This window comes from Choloepus didactylus, chromosome 6 (assembly GCF_015220235.1).
Source record: "Choloepus didactylus isolate mChoDid1 chromosome 6, mChoDid1.pri, whole genome shotgun sequence".
NCBI classification, from domain to species: Eukaryota; Metazoa; Chordata; class Mammalia; order Pilosa; family Megalonychidae; genus Choloepus; species Choloepus didactylus.
The window spans coordinates 24884446-24907500 of NC_051312.1; the positions used below are offsets into that span (position 1 = coordinate 24884446).

At 36.0% G+C, this 23055-nt stretch overlaps 1 protein-coding gene across 1 annotated transcript; it reads right to left on the minus strand.

The window, feature by feature from the left end:
* Window positions 1-1917: 1917 nt before the first annotated feature.
* On the minus strand, window positions 1918-2850 carry LOC119536740 (olfactory receptor 5L1-like). The gene has a single exon (XM_037839519.1). The coding sequence runs from the start codon at window positions 2848-2850 to the stop codon at window positions 1918-1920; it is 933 nt and encodes a 310-aa protein (XP_037695447.1).
* Window positions 2851-23055: the final 20205 nt, after the last annotated feature.

The window sequence follows — 23055 nt, forward strand, 5'->3', positions numbered from 1 at the left end:
CAGTTTTAGAGCTATTTATTCACTCTAGGGGAGATGACAAGAGTTAAAAAGAATCTTTTCCTTGCATTGTAGATTGCAGGTCCCTCAGAAGTTGTGTTTGTTTTCTCTTGTCTCATCTCCAAGTCTTCATTACCAATTTTTGGGCTCTGATGTTGCTTCTGGGACTCTACACAATGCATTCCCCAGACATCCTTGCCAGCTGTCTTCCTGTTAGTTTCTGCTAAGTGGAGGAACTGGAGGTGGAGGGGGAAGGAAGGAAAATGTGAGGATTGGGAAGATGTGAAGAGAAGAGGAGAAGGGAATTCCTTCTGATTTTCCAGAAATCAGAATCCAGCAACAATAGACACTTGGCACTGGCTAACAGCTTCTCATCATTTCACCACTGTCTTCAGAGATTAGAGCAGCAGACTTTGGTCTTGAAAGACCCTACTGAGACATGGCCACTAGAGGTCTGGACACTACTGAGGCCTAATCCATTCATAGAGGCTCAAACACCCTGAGAGCAAAGCCCCTTCCTTAGGACTTAGCAGCTGAGTGGATAGCTTCCTACAAGCTCTGAGATTCTGGTAACAATTTCTCTTTCCTACTGTCTCCCAATGTTAAGTATAATAGATGTTTTCTGAGTTGAATAATCATTAACTTAATACACAATATCCCCTTTGTGTTGTTTCTCCTTTCCAACATCTAAAATTTCATGTATTAAATCCCTCAAAGGATTTGTTTTAGTGAATGGATATTAAATGATACAATACTCATGACAATGTGGGGCTATTTTAAGTTAATTTCCAACTCCTGAGAGTCAACATAGTGCTCTAAATTCATATGTTAAGTCTGATATACATACCATTTATTCACTAGTATTTATTCATTCATCCATGTAATAAAAATAAAAATGAAGGGAAACTATAACATGCTAATGATAGTCAAAGAGAAAAAGATAAATAACTCCAGGCCTCAAAGACATCATTTGAATTGATATTAACTAATGAACTTCTCTGGTCCAGTGAGTTGTCAAATATGTTGTCAAAATTTAATCTCAATATAATTCTGTGAGGTGGGCATTATTATCTAATATTTAAATTCAGGAAATCGATTATAAGGGAGTTTAAATTACTCACCAAATGAAAAAATCATGATCAAAACACCAACCGATGATTTCATGAACTCAAGTTTATTGCATTTCTCACATCATTATTGATAGAAAGACAGTGTCCTCTTTCAAAAAAGGAAATGTAATGTAGAAACTCACATGAAACATAATGGAAGTACAATTAAAGCATCAATTGGTGCATATTAATTGTGAGTGAGTGGAGCAGTGTGGTTTAGGCATGTTGAGAAAGGGTAAAGAAAGGGCTGTTCAGAGAGCAAAGACATGCAAAGAACATGAGCAGAGATTAAGTCTACTTATAAGTTACAGGAAGAATTTGATCCACTATGGTTAGATCTTAGAGCAACCATGGTAAATGATAAAGTGAGAAAAGAGTCAGAAATGCTGCTACTGATAATAATGATTATACAGTCAATTGCAAATATATGTTTTGTGGAAAATGAAAATATAATTTTGAAAAAATCATAGTTTCCATAGCACATACAGAGGCAAAGTCTAAGTCTCCTGAGTTATTCATTAGATTTATTAAGCCTTTACAGCAAACTAAATGCCTGTGTGTTAGCAGTGCTATTTCCTATATCCAGTTAAAACAAAACAGATTGAAGTAAATAAAGTATGGGATGAGCATTTTGAAATATGCTCAATCTTACTTTTGGAGATTGAAAAGGCACAAAAATATTCAAAACAAAAGACCTACTCATAATAACCTAGCAACTGACTGTTCTCTCCACTCTAACACAGCAACCCACCTATTCACCCTTCATCTATGCTCCACTTTGGAAACATGAGTCCTGTGAAAGAAGCACTCTCTAAGATATTTTGGAGCCCACCATTTTCCAGAGAGCTGTTTTCACATCCTTGTTCCTCAGGCTATAGATGAGGGGGTTCAGCATGGGAATCACAACAGTATAGAACACTGTGGCCACTTTATCCATTTCCAGACTGTAGTCAGAACTGGGCCTGCAATAAAGGAAAAGGATTGTTCCATGGAAGACAATGATGTCTGTGAGGTGGGAGGCACAGGTGGAAAAGGCTTTGTGTCTTCCCTCTGCAGAGCGCATCCTCAGGATGGTGATGAGAATAAATAAATAGGAAGTGAGGATGATCACGATGGTGATGATCTCATTGAAAGTGGCCACAATGTACACCAGCAGTTCATTCAAAGACACATCAGAACAGGCAAGAGATAAGAGAGGAGGTAAATCACAGAAGAAGTGGTTAATCACATTTGATCTATAGGATGGTATCTCAAGAGCCAAACGTATGTGAATTAGAGAACATACTGTTCCACAGAGATAGCACACAGACACCAGTCCCAAACAGAGTTTCTGGGACATGATTACCATGTACAGCAGTGGGTAGCAGATGGCCACAAAGTGGTAATAGGCCATCACGGCCAGCAGGATGACCTCAGTGATCACACATGTGCTAAACAAGTATAATTGCACAGTGCATCCCAGGAAGGAAATGGCTTTTTCCTTGTCTAAGATATTGGCCAGTATCTTAGGCACAATGATGGTGGAGTAGCAGAAATCCACAAAGGACAGGTGGCTAAGGAAAAAGTACATGGGGGTGTGGAGCTGAGAGCTGACCTGGATCACTGTGATCATGCCCAGGTTGCCCATCACTGTGACTCCATAGATGAGCAGGAACACCAGGGAGAGGAAGATGCTCAGCTCAGGGAGGTCTGATAATCCCAGGAGGATGAACTCTGACACAGTGCTGCAGTTTCCCTCCTCCATGTCCCCACTTTATTTGGGGTTAGGAAAAAAAAACAAAAAAACTAAACTAAAAGTCATTGTCCATTATAGGATCCAAAATTCAATTTTTGCTCTCTCCTAAAAACAGACATGAGAAAAATTAGGAGAGTTGATTTTGACAACAAAGAAATAGGACATTGTTTTTGTGCAGTTTAGGAGGAATTCAGAAATAGCAAAATACAATGAACAAGGCTCATGGTTTAGTTCACAGATCACATAAAATCATTAAAAACATTAACAACTACAGAAGCCTCTAAGGTTCTTTAAACTCATCTTCCACAGTTAGTGACTGGCATCAAATAAATAGAAAGAAGTTAAAGTATTATTTATTTTGCTTTATTGATCCATGGTTTCAAATCCATTTTCCCCCAAAAGTCCTTCAATCAACTATCCAAACCTTGAATCCTAGAAAATAATGTTTAAAATATATAATAATCTTCTCTGAGTTTTCTACTTAAGTGATAGGAAAAAAACACTTATTTAATAATACTAAATCACAATTTTTCACTTCCTATTGACATCTGTAGATGTAGAAAATAGTCTTCATATGCTATACTAGCATTTTTCTAATAAATGAGAAGAGTGATTTTATTAATTATGCTCTTCAGTTTTGGCCAGGGTTCAGGGAATTGGATACTCTAACACATCTTTCTGAAACTATGAACCTTCTTATAACTAAGACATATGCCTTAAAAAGAGATTTTTGACAAATTAACTTCAGTGCCTTCAATTTACTGCAAGAAATGATCAAAGAGGTGAACTAGAAATTGTTAACAAAAATGCCTACAGATGCATTGCAGCATTATTTATGATATTTAAACTTAGGAGTATCCTAAATGTCAAAAAGAGGGAAATGGCCAAATCTACGGGACACATTTATGATGGAAAACAATTAAGCTATTAAGATAATAATTTTGAAGAATTTTTAATGACCTGGAAAATGATTGTAATAACACTTCATTTTAAAAAATAGTAAGCCAGTTTGCTTAGACAGAATATTATTCATGTGTACATAAATTTCATTGTATCTTTAACCATCAAAATGCAAACATTTTCTTTTAATGAGGAATATATAATCTTACCTGAATTCTCACAAAACATAAGTATTCATTGGATGGAGGGGGAAAGAGAATAGGGTTTTTCTTTAATCAAAGGTAGATTCTTTCAAGTTCTAGAATACAGCAAATCCAAATAGAGAGTAAAGACCCTCTACTTCCTGACTCTTAGTTAGTATGTACATGACTGTAAAGGCATCAGTTGGATTATTAGAGGGGAAGAGAACCTGGACTAGAAACAAGCACAACTAAATATTCCCCCATTTTCAGCTGGTTTAGAAGAGGTCAAGGATATACACATAGAAATATCCCTGCCTGAAAACAAAAATGATTTTGATGATACTCTTTTCTCCATTCCTTGACCAAGAAAACTGAGTTACTTAACTCTCCTTGAGTTCAACTTAGTACATAATATTGAAAATCTTTTCCTGTTTTCAAAACTAAAGGTTACGAATCAGCTTGTTTCCCACCCATGAAGTAGTGGTTCTCACTGAGTAGTGACTTTACTCCTCAAGTGCCATTGGCAATATCTGGAAACATTTTTGATTACGACAAAATCAACATCTGGTGATTTTGGCATCTGGTAGATAGAGGTCATGGATGGTGCTAAATATACTACAGTGTATATACAAGAGAGCCCCCCACAGCCAAGAACTTTCTGGACTGAAATGTCAATATACCAAGTGTGAAAGCCCTGCATTTCACAGTGTGTTACAAAGGCCAAAATGATTCCTCTCCTTTCTACTCCAAAGGTTGTTCATGTCTAGGTCTCTCCATGAACAGTCTTGAGGGTCTCTTACTGCCACCTTCACCATCAGGAGGTCTACTAGGAGAACCTCCTAGCTTTCTCTTCCTGGTCCCATGGATGGAGTTAGAGTAAGTATCAAAGGAAAAACAAGTGAATAATACAGGCTTTCCATTTTTTTTGTACTGTTTTCTTTTCATACTAAGCTGTTACAGGATATTTCATCCTGCTACTAAATTTTTTCCATATCTGATCTAGACTATTTCATAATACTCTGAGAGAAAAATGATTCCATGAAAGTGACCTCAAAAACATGTTCTTTCTTAAAATATTATTTAATTAAAAAGCAGATAAGATAGAGGTTGGTAAGAAAACCTCTGCCTAATCCACTCTTCCTTTACAATTCTCCCCTCTCACATATGGCTATACTTAATTAACCCCATGAGGAAAAAAAAATGAAAACAATCATCAAGCTCCCACAAATATCATTCATATCCTTTCTCAAATAACCAGTTTAGTCCAACCAACCTACTTCTGGGACTGACATTGCTTCCCATTTCTGAAGATGTTATAATGGAAAATGTTACAGGCTTTATGTATTTTTGTGTGTCCCTGGGGTCCATGTTCCTTAAGCTTTCTGAGACTATCATTCATCTCTGTGGAACAGAAACAAGTTTTCAAGGAAACTACCTTATCTTGTGACAGAAGCAATTATTGATGTCTATGCAAGATAAACAAGAGGCTAAAAGTCAATGAGATATAGTACTGTAACAATACAATTCCTTCCAGTGTTCATGATGAATTACACAACATTGTATGCTGTATCTGAAGATTGCCTCTGTAAGCCAGTATTCAAGTTGTCATCATGAAATGTATAAGCATGTTTTACCATGTTGACTGTCTCATATTTAAAATGAATTACTGAATGACATAGTGTCTGAAGTCACTACAGGGATCCACCAAATACCAGAAAGGTGTGGGAATAGTAAGCCTTCCTTTATTTGGAAAAAATATAATAACAATAACCATAACAATAATAATTACTCACATTACTGAGCACTTCCTATGTGTTAGGTTCTGTTCTAAAAACAAGAATTAACTCACTTCTTTATAACAGTATGTGAAAGAGGTAACTTTTTCATGTCCCCTTTATAACTGAGATGACAGAGGCACAGGCAGATGTGGCTTGCCCAGAATTATGCAAGAAATCACTGGTAGGAGGAGGACACATGTTGCTTTCTGATTTGCACCATCCATGTGGCTGCATGAAGAGCAGAGAGACAAAAGGGTGCTGGGATGACATACTTCCTAGTGGAAATTTTCAATACCAGAGGCCATTAAATGGCAATGCTTCAAAGATCTCTCCCAGGTCTAGTGCTTTGCTGACTATATACTGTCTACCTAAACCAATAGGGTTCACACCACAGTTTGCGTGCCCTGGATATATCAAACATTTCAAGAATTTCATGGATATAATTAGGTGTAGGTGAATCTATGTTCAATTCTTAACAATGATGTATGTATTTTTCTAAAATTAATTTTAGAATGACTTTAAATTGGGGAGTGTTTTTTGTTCTCCTTTTCTATCTAGCTTCTTTTATAATTCCTCTTCTCTCACTTTATGAAATAGAGATATTCTTCTTTTCCATTCACATACTGCCATGACAAATTGCCTCATGAGAAAAACATATAAAAACAAAAATAAATTTCTAACAGTTAAACAGAAGGACAACTTGAAATGTTTTCATACTGAAGTTCCCTTTAATTATAGCACCTCAAATCATAGAATGACTTATTTCTTCCTAACTCAACCCCCCCCCCCCAAAAAAAGGGCATGTTCCAGTCCCAACGCATGGTCCTGTGGGTTTGAACCCATTTGTAAACAGGCACTTTGAAGATGTCATTAGTTAAGCCATGGCCCAACTGAATGAGTGTTGCCCTTATCCAAAATAAGTGGAGTCCTTATAAAAAAGTAAATTGGACACAGAAGAGAAAGCCAACATGAAATTCAAGGATAAAGGATTGCTAGCAACCAGTCCCAGAATGCTGCAGTCTTTAGGAAAAGGTCATTACCTCACTGACATCATGATTTTTGACTTCACTTATCCTCAATGGCAAATTTTTGGGATGCATTATTGCACCTAACAATTTTAGTATTAGATATACAAGCTTTATGTCCTTGTTGGCTGCAGTTAACAGATCATGCTCTTTCCAAATTGTTCCATGAGCATGCCAAATGGCAAAAGTATTCCTTGAGTCTATGTGCATGGTGACGCTCTGTCCTGCACTCAGATATGGGGCTCTTAGGAGGAAAACTTGCTCCACCATTTGTGCTGAAGTTCCGTTGGGAAGAGGCTTTGCCTCCAGTATCTGTGTGATGGTAACTACTGAGTATCCTGTCCTCCATTTACCCTGGTCCATGTAACCACACTCCCTTCAGTGAGTATTTCTTGGTCTGGGTCTGAGTCTGCCACATCCTTTAGGCCTGTGTGAATAGACCTTATCCAGCAGCTAAAAACAATCATGTTTTGGGTAAGTCCATTCAGACTCTTCAGCTCTGGAAAATGGGTGGCAGGATTGAGCTTATCTATTGTCTTTAGGATGACATTCTGATTGTCCAGTAGCACTGTCTGAAAACTACTTAGTCTTCCCATCATGATCCATTGTCCCTCTTTTTGTTCTAACATGGTATGGACATAATGGTGTGTGTGTGTGTGTGTGTGTGTGTGTGTGTGTGTGTGTAAGAACACAGGTTGGGGGTCCAAAAACTTTCCAGCTTCTTGAAAAAGGTCACAAGTGGCTGCTACTGCATGTAAACCTGCAGGCCATCCTTGGACCACTGTGTCAAACTGTTTTGATAAATAAGCCACTGGCTGTATCTTATTTCCAAAAGGCTGTGCTAGCCCTCCTAAGGCAATGACATGCCTCTCATTGATGAATAAGTCAAATTCTTTCATGGCATCTGGGAGCCCTGAGGCTGGAGTGATATCCATTTGTCCTTTAAACTTTGAAAGGCAATTGTGCATTCCAGTCCATTCTAAAGGATCTTTCTCATTTCCCTTCAGGGCCAGGTTTGGCTATTAATCCAACACTGAGTATTCACAGACAACAGTAGCCAGTCAAACCCAAGAACCCTCTGAGTTCCTTTTTGTTCTCTGGCATGGCTACTCACCATAGGGCCTCCTTTCTACTAGGCAACAAACCTCTTTGTCCTTTAAAGAGCATGAATCCTAGGTATTTAATATGGGTTTGTATAATCTGAGCCTTTTTCTCAGATATCTTGTATCCTTTCTTGACTAGCCTGTTCAGCATTGTTATAGTATTACAGTCTGAGCCTTCTTGAATTTTGCTTGCTGTAAGGTTATCATCTACATACTGGAGAAAAGCTCCCTCATGAGCTTTACTCCTTGAAGACGTTTGGAGAGGTGAACATACATGTCCACACAAAAACATGTCCACACAAAAACACGTCCACCCAAAACATGTCAAAAAATGTTCATAGCAGCATGAGTTATATAGTCAAAAAATGAAAACAATGCAAATGTCCATCAATGGACTAGAGGATAAACATAATGTGATATATCTATACAATGGATTATTATTTGGAAAAACAAAGGTGTTTGATACTTGCCACCACATGGTTGAAACCTAAAAATATCAGGCACAGTGAAGGAAATCAGTTAAAAAATGACCATATTTTACAATTCCGCTTATATTAAATGTCTGGAATTGGTAAATTCATAGAGAAAAAAAATAGATCATTGGTTGCCTAAGTCTGGTGGAGAAAGTTGAGGAGAAATGAGGAGAAACTGCTAATGTGGATGAGGTTTCTTTATGAGGCAATGAAAATGTCCTAAAATTGATTGTGGTGATGGTTGTACAACCCAGTGAATATAGTAGAAACCATCAAATTTCACTCTAGATGAATAATTTTATGGTCTTTGAATTATTCCTCAATAAATCTGTTATAGAAAATAGAGTAAAAACAGGACAAAATGTCAATTTATCTGACTATTTCTATACCTGATATCAGGAGATTAATCTTGCAAGAGGCAGGAAGCATGTTTATTCATGTGGGTATTATATTTCTGTATGGTTAGGAAAAAACATGAAAATTTACCAACTTTGCAAAAATTAAAAACTTGAAAAAAACCTTGTATTGGTATAGTTATAAATCTATTAAAAAATAAACCTATAAGTTATATGGAATCCATGATGGATGTGATTGCCAAGGAATTCCATGAAGAAGTGAATTTTAAAAATACCATTATTTTCTATGATAGAATAAACACTAAATTTTTATTTTGCCTACTTTAGGGTTGACTGATTTTTATTGGTCTGAGTGATAAGAAAATATTTTGAGTTATGAATTGTATAAATAGATATATACACCTGTACTTACATTTTGCTATAATTACATGTATAATTTCACACATTTGGGGGTTTAGAGAATATATCACACAAAATATTTTAATCCTATTCATCAAATAAGACTGGCTGTAAATACCATGTAAACTTCTGCTCATATGTGACACACTGGCAATGAAACAAATACCACATGACATTGGGAAGGGCATGTCCCTCAGAGCTCCAAGGTATGCCAATCATATACACTGGAAATTAAAATAAAGTTTCTCCTGTTTTACTTTTTTATTGTGCTGACACGTATGCAACATAAAATTCCTCCTTTTAACTACTTTAAATTATACAATTTAATTGTGTTAATTACATTCACAATATGTGCTACCTTCAACACTATCCATTAACAAAACATTTTCCTCACACTAAGACCTCTTCTTCATAGTATTTCTGGTCAGCTTTCTACTTGTTTACTCTCTCTCCAGGTAATATAGAGATGTATGTAGAATCATTTTGCCATTTCTCCTATCTTCCTCTTCCCCAGTAGTTCCTTTCCCCAATTAAGAAATCATTTGCAGATAAATTTGACAATTGGTATTATAAAGACTATTGTGGATCATTAAATATTTTCTTGAATCATAGATTACTTCTTATACATACTAAAGATAATAATTTTAAACTTGAATTCTCAACCCTCCCTGTATTTTCCCTCTCTTTTTCACCCCATTCTTGTTTTCAGGAGGCCTTTCAATGACAAATTATATAGACAGATTAGAGATATTTATTTTCTTGTAGTTTTGGAGTCTCTGAGTTGTATATTTTCCATTTTTATCTGTCTAAGCAGGTGGTGTTAGAGTTTGGATTTTGCATGAATCATGGCAATATACAATATATTTCATATCACTAGGGGTGTATTTCCAAATTATTCTTTACAAATGACACAACCTAGAATTTCATGTCTTCAGAACTGTATGTGGTGCTTCTGCTTTTCCCCATTAAATCATTTACAAATGTTTTGCCAAATGTATAATGAACCATCCAACAGATATTGGCTCAAGGAAGAACATTTCTTTTCTTTAAAAAGAAGTCTAAGAGTGGGGTTAGTAGGGCAGATGACTTTTGTTGTTTCAGGAGCTCAGACTCAGTATCCCATAAATTAATCCCTAAATGGTTGAAACTCACATAACATTCAAAATCTAGGAAGCAGAAGTTGCTGGGAAGTACTACTCTCTTTACAGTCCTGCCTCTCCCTCTTTCTCTCTCTCACTCTCTCTCTCTCTCTTTCTCTCTCCCCCACCTTCCTCCTTTCTTCCCTCCCTCCCTCCCTCTTTTAGGAAGAAATATCTGCCTTGACAAAGCCCTGGCAGACTTCCTCTTACATTATTGATAATTGCCATTTGGTTTCTTTTTGTAATTCTATTTCTCTTTAATCTTAATTCCTAAATGGTGGCTGAACTTTTTGGGATAGAAATCTTTTCTTAAAATAGGAACATTTCTCTTTTAATTTATTTTTCAGCATGTTCCTAATGACATAATGCTAATTCCTCCCCTCCAACCTCAAATTTATTGGAAACCTGCCCAGACTATGTCCTGCATCCACTTCATGATGACTTTCCATTTTTTGGTTTACATCATCCAATATGAACAGTTTTTTATTTTTTATTTTTTGTTGTTTGTTTGTTGTTTTTCTAATTTTTTCTGAGTCAGTTTATTAATTCATTACTTATGGCTCTGTTGAATTCATTTTTTTTCTGCAAGAAACTATTCTAGGTATTCATTATTTTATTAAACACCCTGCTGTTTCTCCCTTTCTAATCTGACACCTGCCAGAGTGGTATTGTACTCTTTGTAATATCTGGGATGGTATCAATGAAGCAATAAAATGGACTTTAAGAGGTGATTAGGGCAATTGTCAAGAGCCTGAAATCTGGAGCTAGATCACCTGTATTTGAAACATGATTCTTATGTCTAATACTTCTGTAAACTCAGAAAAATTACTTACCTTCCCTAAGCCTCCATTTATCTTCTGAAAAAAAATGAATATATTAATAGGATCTACCTCACTGAACTGTCATGATCATTGCATTAAGACATGAAGAATTCTATCACAGTCAATAAGTGTGAGATATTACTGTTACCTGATAGTCCTTATGACCATCCAAAAGATGCATTCTAACTGGTCCAACACTTAAGTAATATTTATCCTAACATGACAATACTTCATACACTTTTTTTTTTTTATTCTGATGAAGTGAATTTTTTCCACTTCATTAGATACACAGGGATATTTATTTCATTTTTGTAAATTAAGGAAATGTGATGGTTAGTTTCATGTTTCAATTTGGCCAGGTGTCTGGTCAACCAAGCACTGACATAACAGTTACTGCAAGGACATTTGTGGCTGGTTAATAAGCCAGAAGGATGGTTTATTAAATCATCAGTCAATTGCCTGAAGCTGTGACTGATTACATCAATGAAGGGCATGTCTTCCACAGTGAAAGAATTCAATCAGCTGGATTTAATCCAATCAATTGAAGACTTTCAAGAGAAAAAGAGGGAGAACCTACACTTTTACTTCAGCTAACCAGCATTTCCTGAGGAGTTCATCGGACATCTTCTTCAGATTTGGTAGTTTGCTGCCTGCCCTAGAGAACATGGACTTGTGCATCCTGCCCTATGCAACTTGGACTCCTTCATTCCCAGAGGTGCATGAGATACATTTATGAAATCTTGTATTTACAGATATCTCTTGTTGGTCCTCTTTCCCAAGATAACCCTAATTTATACAGCTTTGTACTGGGAGTGGTTCTTGAGAAACAGAATCTTAAAATGGGCTTTTACAATTGGTTTTCTACTTTCATTAGATTCAAAGGAACTGATTACTCCACTTCCAATAATCAAGATGGCACTGACAGTCTGTGGCATGGGTTGGCAATGGAGATACACAAAATATGAACAATTGATTTGCCTAATCATACTCTTATATGAAGCAAAGCTCTGTTTGACAGAGTTTTTGACACCTTAATAGAGTTTTGTGGAGTTATGAGATACAATAATTCTGGCTGGTTGCCCTAGATATGCTGGATAAAGTTATAAGAGAAAAGGATGAACTAAAAGCTTCAAATTTGAAACTTAAATGCTGTATGACAGATGTAAAGTGTTCTATGTGTGCCTTGAAAGAAAATCTTACTTCCTGTGGCTGCAGACTTGAGATTTCTGAAAACCAGACCCAGATTCTCAATGTGCAAGTAGCAGATTTGCAGTGAAAACTAAAATCTCGACCTCAGAGTGTCTGCTGTTAAAGTAAAGGCATTGATTGGAAAAGAATGGGACCCTGAAACTTGGGATGGGGATATATGGATTGATAATAATGGCAGTGAGGACATTGGACATCTAGATATTTACTAGATATATCTGTAATGATCTGCCCTGAGGAAACAGCCACCACCTCCAGTCTGCCCTGATGAGATAGCTACCCGACCTCCATTCTGCTTTGAGAAACAGCTTTCTGACATCCAGTCTGCCCTGAAGAGTCTGCCATCCAATCTCTACCTAAAGAGATTAACCCTTCAGTACCCGCTAACCCTGTAGTCACCATCTCTGAGGAAGCAGCATTCACTCCTCTGTCTGGAGTGATTAATCCTCTTTCATCAGATGAAACTGCAATGGAATGCCCTGAAGTAATTGGCTTGAGGGGTACTTCCAATTCTTCTCATGACCTGCCCCCCCACTCTTTTATTTAAGATCTATAACTAAACTAAAGTCGCAACAGGCTCTGAAGGGTGAGGTACAAAGTGTGACTCATGAGGAAATACTCTATACTCCAAAAGAACTGCTTGCATTTTCAAATTTATATAGACAGAAATCTGTGTTATATGTGTGGGAATGGATATTAAGGTTATGGAATAATGTTGGAAGGAATATAAAGTTGGATTGGACAGAATTTATTGATATGGGCCCACTAAGCAGAGATTCTGCATTCACTTTTGTTGCTAGAGGGGTTAGAAAGGGCATTAATCATTTGGGTAGTTGACTGAAACATGGATCAAAAGGTGGCAGACATTATATGAAGTCAAAATGCCAGAACTGCTCTGGTATAATGTAGAGGAGGGGAATTAAAGGCTTAGAGAGTTTGGAATGCTAGAGTGGATTTATCATGGAACACCTGCTCACACACCCCTGGAATGTCCAGGGGACACACCTTTTAGTGGGACTGAGGAATAAATTTGTGAGACTAGCTCCATCATCCCTGAAGAGCTCTGTAGGTCGTATATTACTGGGGGAACTGCTGTCACTGAGCTGGAATCCTTAAACACAATGGGGATAATTGGATATCAAGTTTGCAGAAGCCATGTCACAGCAGTTAATTACCAAAGACAAGGTTGGCATGGCTACCACAATGGAAAACAGGCTCAAAGCACGGTCAAAATAGTCTGACTCACAGACACTGTGATGGTTGGGTTCATGTGTCAACTTGGCTAGGTGGCCTAGCTGTCTGGTCAAGCGGGCACTGGCCTGACGATTGCTGTGAGGATATTTGAGGCTGGTTAATAAACCAACGGGCTGGTTTGTCGGATCACCAGTCAATTGACTGCGGCTAACTGATGACTCATCAAGGGGCGTGCTTCCACAGTGAGAGAATGCAATTGGCTGGATTTGGTCCGGGTGATCAGTTGGAGGCTTATAAGCCAGACGGTTAGAGAACCTTCACTTCTTCTTCGGCTGCTCAGTGAAGCATTTCCTGGGGAGCTCGTCGAAGTTGCCGGTTCGTTTCCTGAGGCGTTCATCAAAGTTGTCGGTTCATTTCCGGAGGAGTTCGTCGGACGTCTTCCTTGGAGTTGACAGCTTGTTGACCGCTCTGCAGAATTTGGACTCATGTGTGCCCGCAGTTGCGTGAGTCACTTTTACAATTTGATAATCAGAGACATCTCTCATTGATTCTGTTTCCCAGGAGAACCCTAACTAATACAGCTCCTATTTTTTTTTCTGCATTTTTCATATTCTGACTCAATGAGCACACTGATTAAGAGCTATTATAATTCAAGAGTAGACAATAGAGTTTATGGTATAACAAAACATATTTTCATAAGGTATTAATTATGTACCAATAATGCATTTAAGCTAAATACTTCAAAATATTTGGCACAAAATAAGAACTTACAGATTACATTTCCTAACAAAATGTCTAGTTGTTTAAAATGTTAAGAACTTACTACAATAAAATTTCCAAAACCAAAGAACAAAAATATTATATAAATCACTTTGTGGCATAGAACATCATAAACTTATTTATGTAACTCAGCAGACAGATTTTGGTGTTAGAAAAAATATGGAGAAAACCCTAAATTAAACCAAAAATTCAATGAATGATTGTTTAGTTCTGGTTAAAAGAGGCTCAACTTTGTAAGGACCTGGAACCTGTGAGCATCACATTGTTTGTAAGAATAAAAACTTCTCGAAATATCAGTAGCATACTTTTCTACCCCAGCAAAGACATTTCCTCTTTGATAACTCAGAACCCTGCTGTTCATTTGCCAAAGTTGTGAACAATATCTGACAAACTTTTTAAATTTGACTACCAAGGCCACCCTTCAGAGGCTGATTCTGTTGTGCTTTCTCATAAGTTGTTCCCCAGTGGAGACAGGGCCGGTGATAGGGAGATGCCAATAGATGACAACTGGTCTTAGAGATAACCTGAGTCATGAAGAGTTCGGCAAATGTCTATGGAAGGCCTATTGTATTTCTGGCTTTGGACAGAACCAGATAGGTGCAGTGCCTGTTCTCAGAGCTCTGGCCCCCTGGAAATCCAGTCTGCCTTCTGCTTCTCAATCACCAAGAGCTTTTGTTTCTTTGTTTCCTTTTGTGGGACTTGCAGAGTTACCAATTTCCTCTATAAGTGCAAACAAACCCCTTTCTCTGCATGCCCGTCTCTGAGTTCCCTTGAGAAGTTTCTGAAATCTTTGTGGACAAGGCGTACACATTGACTTATCTAATTGCCTTCTGCTCCTTTGGGCAATGCCCAGTGTTTTGCTTTCCCCTTGGCCTCTCCAGCATGCTCTCTGCAGTTGTCTGCCCAGTTGACTTTCTGAGGCCTTTGGCTTCAGTTTATGTTGTCCCTCACTGTGGCCCTCTCTTGCCTTCCTTCTTACCAGCCTGGCCACTGGGTTTCCCCAGCTTCCCTTTCCTGCCTTCTGATAACTCAGGAGACTTATATTAACTCTTCCTTAAATGTTGGGTCTTCAATAAGTAGAACAAATCAGGATTTCCAAAGAGCATTTCCTTGAGCTTTGCTGTGAGCTTCAGATCTATGCAAATAATAATGTCTTCCTGAATGCTATTTAGAATTATTATCATCAAAAAGGCAATGGTTTCTTGAAGATTCTTATAGGTGGTACTGAAAGAGATTGGTAAATAAACACATAATTCCACAACAGTTTCTTCTATTGTGCTGTCAGTTTTCACACTGAGAAAATGGACTCTCTGTTTTAATAGTTAAAGTCACTTGGTATGGGATATCAATTTATTCCTGAGAGCTAGCTTAAAAAAAAGAAAAAAAAATGACACTTTGATATTAAATTGAAATTCATATGCACACAGAAAGTTTGAAATACAAAAACTCAGCTAAAGGATAAATAATGAAAATAGTTGTGTATTCACTGGCAAGTCTATGACCCTCATCATAAACTGTGTATAATTAGGAACTCACCTATTGATGAGTCCTGCAACTCAGAAGCTATCCAGCAAACTGCCATCTATGAGCCATATATTTTAAAGAAGATTTTACCCAAAGACAAATAATTACAATTTAGTAAACTTTAATTTTCCAAATGTTTTCAGAAGGAATCATGAGAACCATCCTGCAGTATAAAACACAGCTGGATAATCCATTTACCCAAATGAACAAGCAGCTGCACTGAAGGGCAACAGCAAAAGGTAGTGGCAGTGGCAGCCTCGTACTACAAGTATCCCCTTCACAGACTGAGATACAATGATCTTTCTTTACTTCATTGACAACTTGAATTTTCAGAGTATTTTAAATAGCTTGATTTCAATTTTACAAAAATAAAATAATTTGATAAATCAAAATATAATTCTAAAATATGTTCAAGTAACCCACAGAAAGGCAGAGAATAAAAATAGAGAAGTGAAAAACAGAGAGAATGAATAAATAATAGAACATAAAATAGAAGACTTAAAACCTAACCTATTGATTATCATATTAAATATATATGGTCTAAGCAAACAAATTAAGAAGCAAAGATTTTCAGATTGGATTAACAAACATGACCCAACTGTATACTCTGTACAACAAACTCAACTAAAATATTGTGATATAGGTTGGATGAAAACAAAAGGATTGAAAAGATATAAAATAGAATATTAATAAAAGGAAAGCAGGAGTGACTGTGTTGCTATCATATAAAGCAGACTTCAGCACAAAGAAAATTACCAGAGACAAAGAGACACATTAATGATAAAAGAGTCAATCTACCAAGATAACATAGCTATTCTAAACATGTATGCACCAAACGACAGAACTGTAAAATACATAAAGCAAAAATTAAGAGAATTGGAAGAGAAATAGATAAATAAAAACGAATCTCAATAATTTATAGAACAACTAGACAGAACATCAGCAAGAATATAGAAGAGCTCAATGATGTCATCCATCAACAGGAATGAATTGACATTTATAGAACACTCTACCTAACAATAACAGAATGAAATTTCTTTTCAAGTGTCTATGGTACATATACCAAAATAAACTAAATCTTAGGCTGTAATTACAATGATCACAAAATATAGTCTAATTTATAAAATATTTGTCTGTGCCAGCCATTCTACAAATAGGTCTTTATGAAAAACAAATGAAAGCATATGACTATACAAAGACTTATACAAAAATGTCCATGGTGACTTCATTTGTAATAACCCAAAACTGGAAACAATACAAAAGTCCATTAAGGGAGGAACATATAAACAAACTGTTATATGTTGATACAATGGAATACTACTGAGCTATGAAAAGTATGCGCTATTGATAGATGCTGCAACATGGATAAATCTCAACATAATGATGCTGAGTGCAATAAACCAGACAAAAAGAATAGGTACTATATAATTCCATTTATATAAAATTCTAGAAATTGAAAATTAATCTATAGTAACAGAAAACAGATCAGTGGTCACCTGGGGGAAACTTTTGGGGGCAAAGAAATTGTTCATTATCCTGATTGGGTTGATAGCTTTATAGTTGTAAACATAAATGAAAATGTATCAAATTATACCTCTTCAATAACAAAATTCATGATTAATAATACCAAACATGCTGTGCAAATCTTCATCCTAATTATATAAATATATGTACATCTAAATGTATGTAGGTATATATACATGATATAAAAATCATACACATTATAGTTCAGTTTATATAAATATGTGTACATCTAAATGTATGTAGGTATATATACATGATATAAAAATCATACAAATTATAGTTCAGTTTACCCCTTTCCTATGCTTTGTGCTATTATTGTCATAAATAAAAATAAAAATTACATATATATATATATATATATTTGAATGGTATTAACAGAACCAGTCAAATAACTTAACCTAGGTAAAACTGGAATCCCAGAGAAGGAGAAGAGAGAGAATAGGGCAGAAAAATTATTGGAATGAATATTGGAAATTGTCTTACATTTGTTCATAAGTATCAGTGCAATCAAAGCAGGAAAATACAAAATAAACAATAACTACATTTATTATATTCAAAAAGCAGAAAGCCAAATATGAAAACATAACCTTAAAATCACTCAGAGGCAAAAAGTGGTATTAGTTCATATTATACACACAGCAACAAAGATAACAATGATGGCTGACTTTCTATCAGAAACTGTGTAGGTTATAATGTAATAGAAAAACACCATTAAATTGTCAAAAGGAAAAAAGTAAAAAGAAAAAAAATGTTAATACAAAACTTTTTACTGAGTTAATACAACTTTCAAAACTACAGGCAAAGTAATGACATTTTCAGATAATCAAAGCAAGAGATAAATGATTAAGAAATTATGTCATGCCAAAGGAAAAAGATGCTACATGGAAATTCAGAACTCCAGGAAGAAATTTATAGTATGTATTTACAAATAAAATTACTTTTTTTCTTTTTAAATTGTTTAACATATATAATCACCAATTGAAGCAAAGCAATAACAAATACATTGCAAGTTTTATAAAATATGAAGAAGAAAAATAGATGAAAAAATATCACAAATCAAAGAGGAAACTGGAATTATCCTTTTGAGGTTCTTATATCACATATAAAGTATTCTTATTTAATTGAAGACAATTTGCAATAATTAAATTATACCTAAAACATTTAACTAAATGTACAATGTATTTCATTATATTTATAGCATTACTGATTAATTACAATAATATTTTATTATATAAAATACATAAGCAATCCATATGTCAATAAACTGATGAAGGGATAATGGTCCAAGAAATGGAATACTTTTTAGCAATAAAAATTAACAAAAAGTAATGATAAATTCTACAATATGGATGAATCTTGAAAGTAGTCAGTCTCAAAAGATCATATATTGCATGATTCCTTTTGTAGGCAAGGTCCAGGTTTTTCAAAGAAAGAAAATACATTTAGTGTTTACCTAGTACTGGGGGAGGAGAGGTGGTGAAGGGGAATGGGGAATGACTGCTAATGGGTGACTGAGTTTCTTTTAAGGATGATAAATATGTTCTAAAGTTAGGTTGTTGTGATGGTTTCACAACTTTGTGAACAGTCACATTTTATATCTGTGAATTGTATTCTATGTAAATTATATCTAAATAAAGCTGTTAAAATAAATATGGGTTAAACTGAGTGATCATTTCTACAGAATAAAAGACAGTGCAACTGGCATTAAGTATTCCACTCCCACAAAGGCAGAATGTGTATATATTTTTAAAAATTTAGTATATAATTGTGCTTTGAATTCCCAATTTTCATGATTAATATTTCAAATAGTTTGCATTGTATTTGATCATTTAGTTTATTTAATTCACACAGAATGACTCATTAAGTTTCATTACAGGGAATAAATGGTACGTAGTCTGAGGAAGAACCACCTGTCTCTAATCTTAAAATGAATCCATATAATCTATGTAAGAGACATCTGCTTCAGTAGCCAAGTGTTGGACACAATGTCACCCATTAAGAGCCAGGGCCCACAGTGCTAGAGAAGTTCATGCTCCAGGTCTCTGAGGAGCATGGCACAAGTGTCAAGCACTTCCTTTTGGGGTAGAGTGGAGGTTAAGCATTATATAGTCAGGGTTCAGTGCCAACAAAACAGTTCCACATTTCTGCCTTCATATACATTAGACATCTTTTCTCTTTCTGAGTCCCTAATGCTAACTTTTAATTTTCATGCTAGCTGCAGGATGAAGGCTCTTAATAAAACATGTGCAATCTACAAGTTAGAGCTTCATTGTTATTTTGTATGTGTGTGTTTGAGATGAAATGTAGAGATGTGTGAGAGAGATTCTGAGATCTGGAACTTTCAAAATTTCTGAATCTTCGGGCTAGAACTGTCAGTTCTCTACCCTAGCTCCAAAACAATAGCATCCCTGTGGCTGGAGAACAAAAAATGACTTTCCCTAAAACAGGAGCTGCACAGCATTGATGTTTGTGCCTCCTCACATCAAATCACAGGAACCCTATTTACATCCAGACCAATAATCATGGTCAAATCTCAGTTTAACACAAGTAAAGCTCCTAATTTGAGAGGAAATATCCTACACCCCAAGTGCATTTGCAGGACTTCAATAATATGAACTGTGTGAACTGGGAGAACACATTGGGTGATGGAAAGAATTTCATTCTGGAGAAGGGGTGATATATTGAATACGGACTTCAGATTCTGTGTTCTGATAAGGATGTGGACAGCCATCTCCTTGAAGCCTGGACAGAATAATGGATTATAGCAAAGGATCCCAAGATATGTGAATTTCATCGGTGAAAGGAAAGTTTAAGAATGGGATCATTTGCTATAGGAAACTTGCAATGGGGAAAGGAGACTACTCAGAAATTTTTAGGGTTGTTGGATAAAAGTTCTGACCTGTCACTGATACAAGAGAACCAAAAATACTATCACAGTCCTCCAGTTACAGTGGAGGCCTGTGGAAACCACATTACAAATTGAGTTTTAGTTCACCACTGCTTCACAGCAGGCTCAGTATACCTGAGGATCTATCCTGTGGTTATTTTTCCATTATTCAAATGCTTAATTTGAACAGATATATTTAATCCCTGGAAGAACTCTCCTACTGATTCCTCTCTAAGAAGAACACTTAAAGCAAAGGCAAGATAGAAAATCAGAAGAGAAATCATATTACATAAGGAATTTCAGAGAAAATGACAATTGTAGATTTGAAAGATTCAAGATCCCCATAATATCACCATGGAAATAATTGGTCTAGACCATGCAACAAGTAAGTTATAGCATATGACAATGAACTATTATAATGTCACTCAGGAGGTAGCCCCTATAGAGACTATAATACCAGGAATATTAATTTTATTAGAGTATAAGAGCTTCTAGTACCTGGTTTATAGCTATGATCTTGTGAATGAATATTTCTCCAACCCCATGAAAGGGCTAAAGAAAAGAAATTCACCTTTACATGGCAAAACGCAGTAATATTTTACACCAGGACCATATAATCTCCTGTCATTTTTTTTCAAATAGAACCCCAAGGGATTTAATCTTCTCAATATTGTGCAAAGTATCAGAATAGTCCACTGTATTGACACAATCATGCAAAATACTCTGGTAAGCAAGGTCATATGAAAGAGAACTGAGACACCTGAGCTAATTGCCACATTTATGAATGAGGCCATCTTGGGCCATCTACCCAATTTGAACAAGAATGTGTTTCCAGGTAACACCAGCAGAAGAACCATCCAGCTGGATCCAGCCCAAATTACAAAATCTTAAGAAAATTGTGTTTTGTTTTGCTTTGTTTTTTTAATCTAAGTTTTTGTGTTGTGACTTTAATCCATTTATTTTTGAATTAAATTTTGTGGTGTTGAGCCACTAAATTTGGGTTTGTTTTGTTTGCTAGTACACAGTAATAGATTATTTATACATGGCTATATTATATATCTGCCAGAAATGTGAAGTAAAGACCATGAAGAATTTTCAGGGACTGCCACATGCATGAAGTTCTTAGAAGTCCTGTGTTCAGAGGATGCAGAAATTTGCTCAAAAAAAATAGTTATTACATGGCACCTGCTACCACTAGGAATTAGGCATGGTATTTGATGAGTCATTGGATTTTGGAAGCAACATGTAGTGTCATGGAAATGCTCTTCTCCAATAGTAACTAAGGAGGCTGCTAGTTGTGAGTGGGATTCACTGAAATGGGTAAAGCAAGAAAGGGCTCAGGCCCCTTTTGGGTGATGGTGAGGATCACCTGAGCAGGTAAGCTACTGAGTGCTGACAGCTGAATGTGGGGGAAGTTCTAGCCTGGGTGGCTGGAAGAGTAAATTGCTGGGTACCAATTATGGCCCAAAGATCAGCTGCAGTAGTAAGAACTGAAACTTGATTTTCTGACCTACTTTAAGTCATTTTAGGAGACTAGAAATGACACTTGAAGAATTTGACTTGTACCTCTCCTCGCGAGGAAAATGGATATTCTCCTAAGGCCTCTAGAAGGAACACAGCCCTGACAGCACCTTGATTTTGGTTTACTCTAAAATGGCTTATTCTCAAAAAGTTAAAAAAAAAAAAGAATGAAAGCCTACAAAACCAGTAAATGTTTCTCTAGAAATCAGCAAAGACATAATTAAGAAGAAAAGCAGCAAACCCCAGTAGCACTATTGAATCCACTAATTTCCAATCAAATAGAATCCTTTAAAGGGGTGGAACAATTCAAATTTAACAGGACAATGTCCCCAAAACAGTGACTGAGATTTACACACACACCCATATGCACACATATATTAATTGATTAAAAAACATATATATCATAATTCAATCACATAATGACATATGTCTATTTAAATGTTTTGAATTAGTGACAAAGCCCTTAATTTGAACATCCATTGGGCTTTAAATTTCACAAAAAAAGTGATTTTTTTTTTCATTATTTTATAGAAATGAAAAAAAGGAGATTAAAGAACATTGTTAAGTCCTTGATATGTTTCTGGCTATGGACTGAGACTTTGGGGAAATGCTTTCCCAAGGTCATTATCATTTTGCATCATTCTCTTTAAATAGACCTTCTAAGAAGTAGAGGAAAGGGCATTTATTGCCAAAGATGCTGTGAAGTGGTACATCTCAGTAAGTGAGACAGAACCAAGACCAACAGTCTGACTCCTGCCAGCCAATGATTTATGAGTACTAACTAGTCACAAAGCAATTCTGAAGGCATCATTCCTACTTTATTTTGGTCAGCTGCTCTCAAATATTTTCAGGAAGAGATGGACAAATGAAGCAAAACTGAAGCCCTGGAAAATACAGGTGAGTTTATTTTCATCTAAATTTATATCTTCTAATCTACATAGAAGTTTTGTGGAAAGGGGGATTCAATTAAGTTGCTATATTTTAAGCATGTGCAATATATTTTCAAGGCTGTTCTCAGAAGTAAATGGAGATTAAAATTATTTAGAGGATACTAATAAGATAATAAAGTGTATCCATTTGCAACTAAGAGAATAGTGTGAATGTGAAGAGGAAAATGCTAATCAAAAGCTTTATCATTTCAAAGGTAAGTGAGGCATTTTCTTGCTTGAGACTTTCAGAAAGGGGAGTAATGAAACACCTGAGTTGATCTTTAGTCAAAGAGGAAGTAGGACTCCCCTTCCCTCCTCTAGGACCTTGTGGCATAAACAAGGATGTCACAATTCATCCAGTACATAAATGACACATTTCTGCCAAATGAAATTCAAGCAGCAAAATTCACAGTTGTCAGAAATTGCTATGATTTGAGCTCCTTCAAAATGAAGTGCTCTCTTAGTGAGGAAAA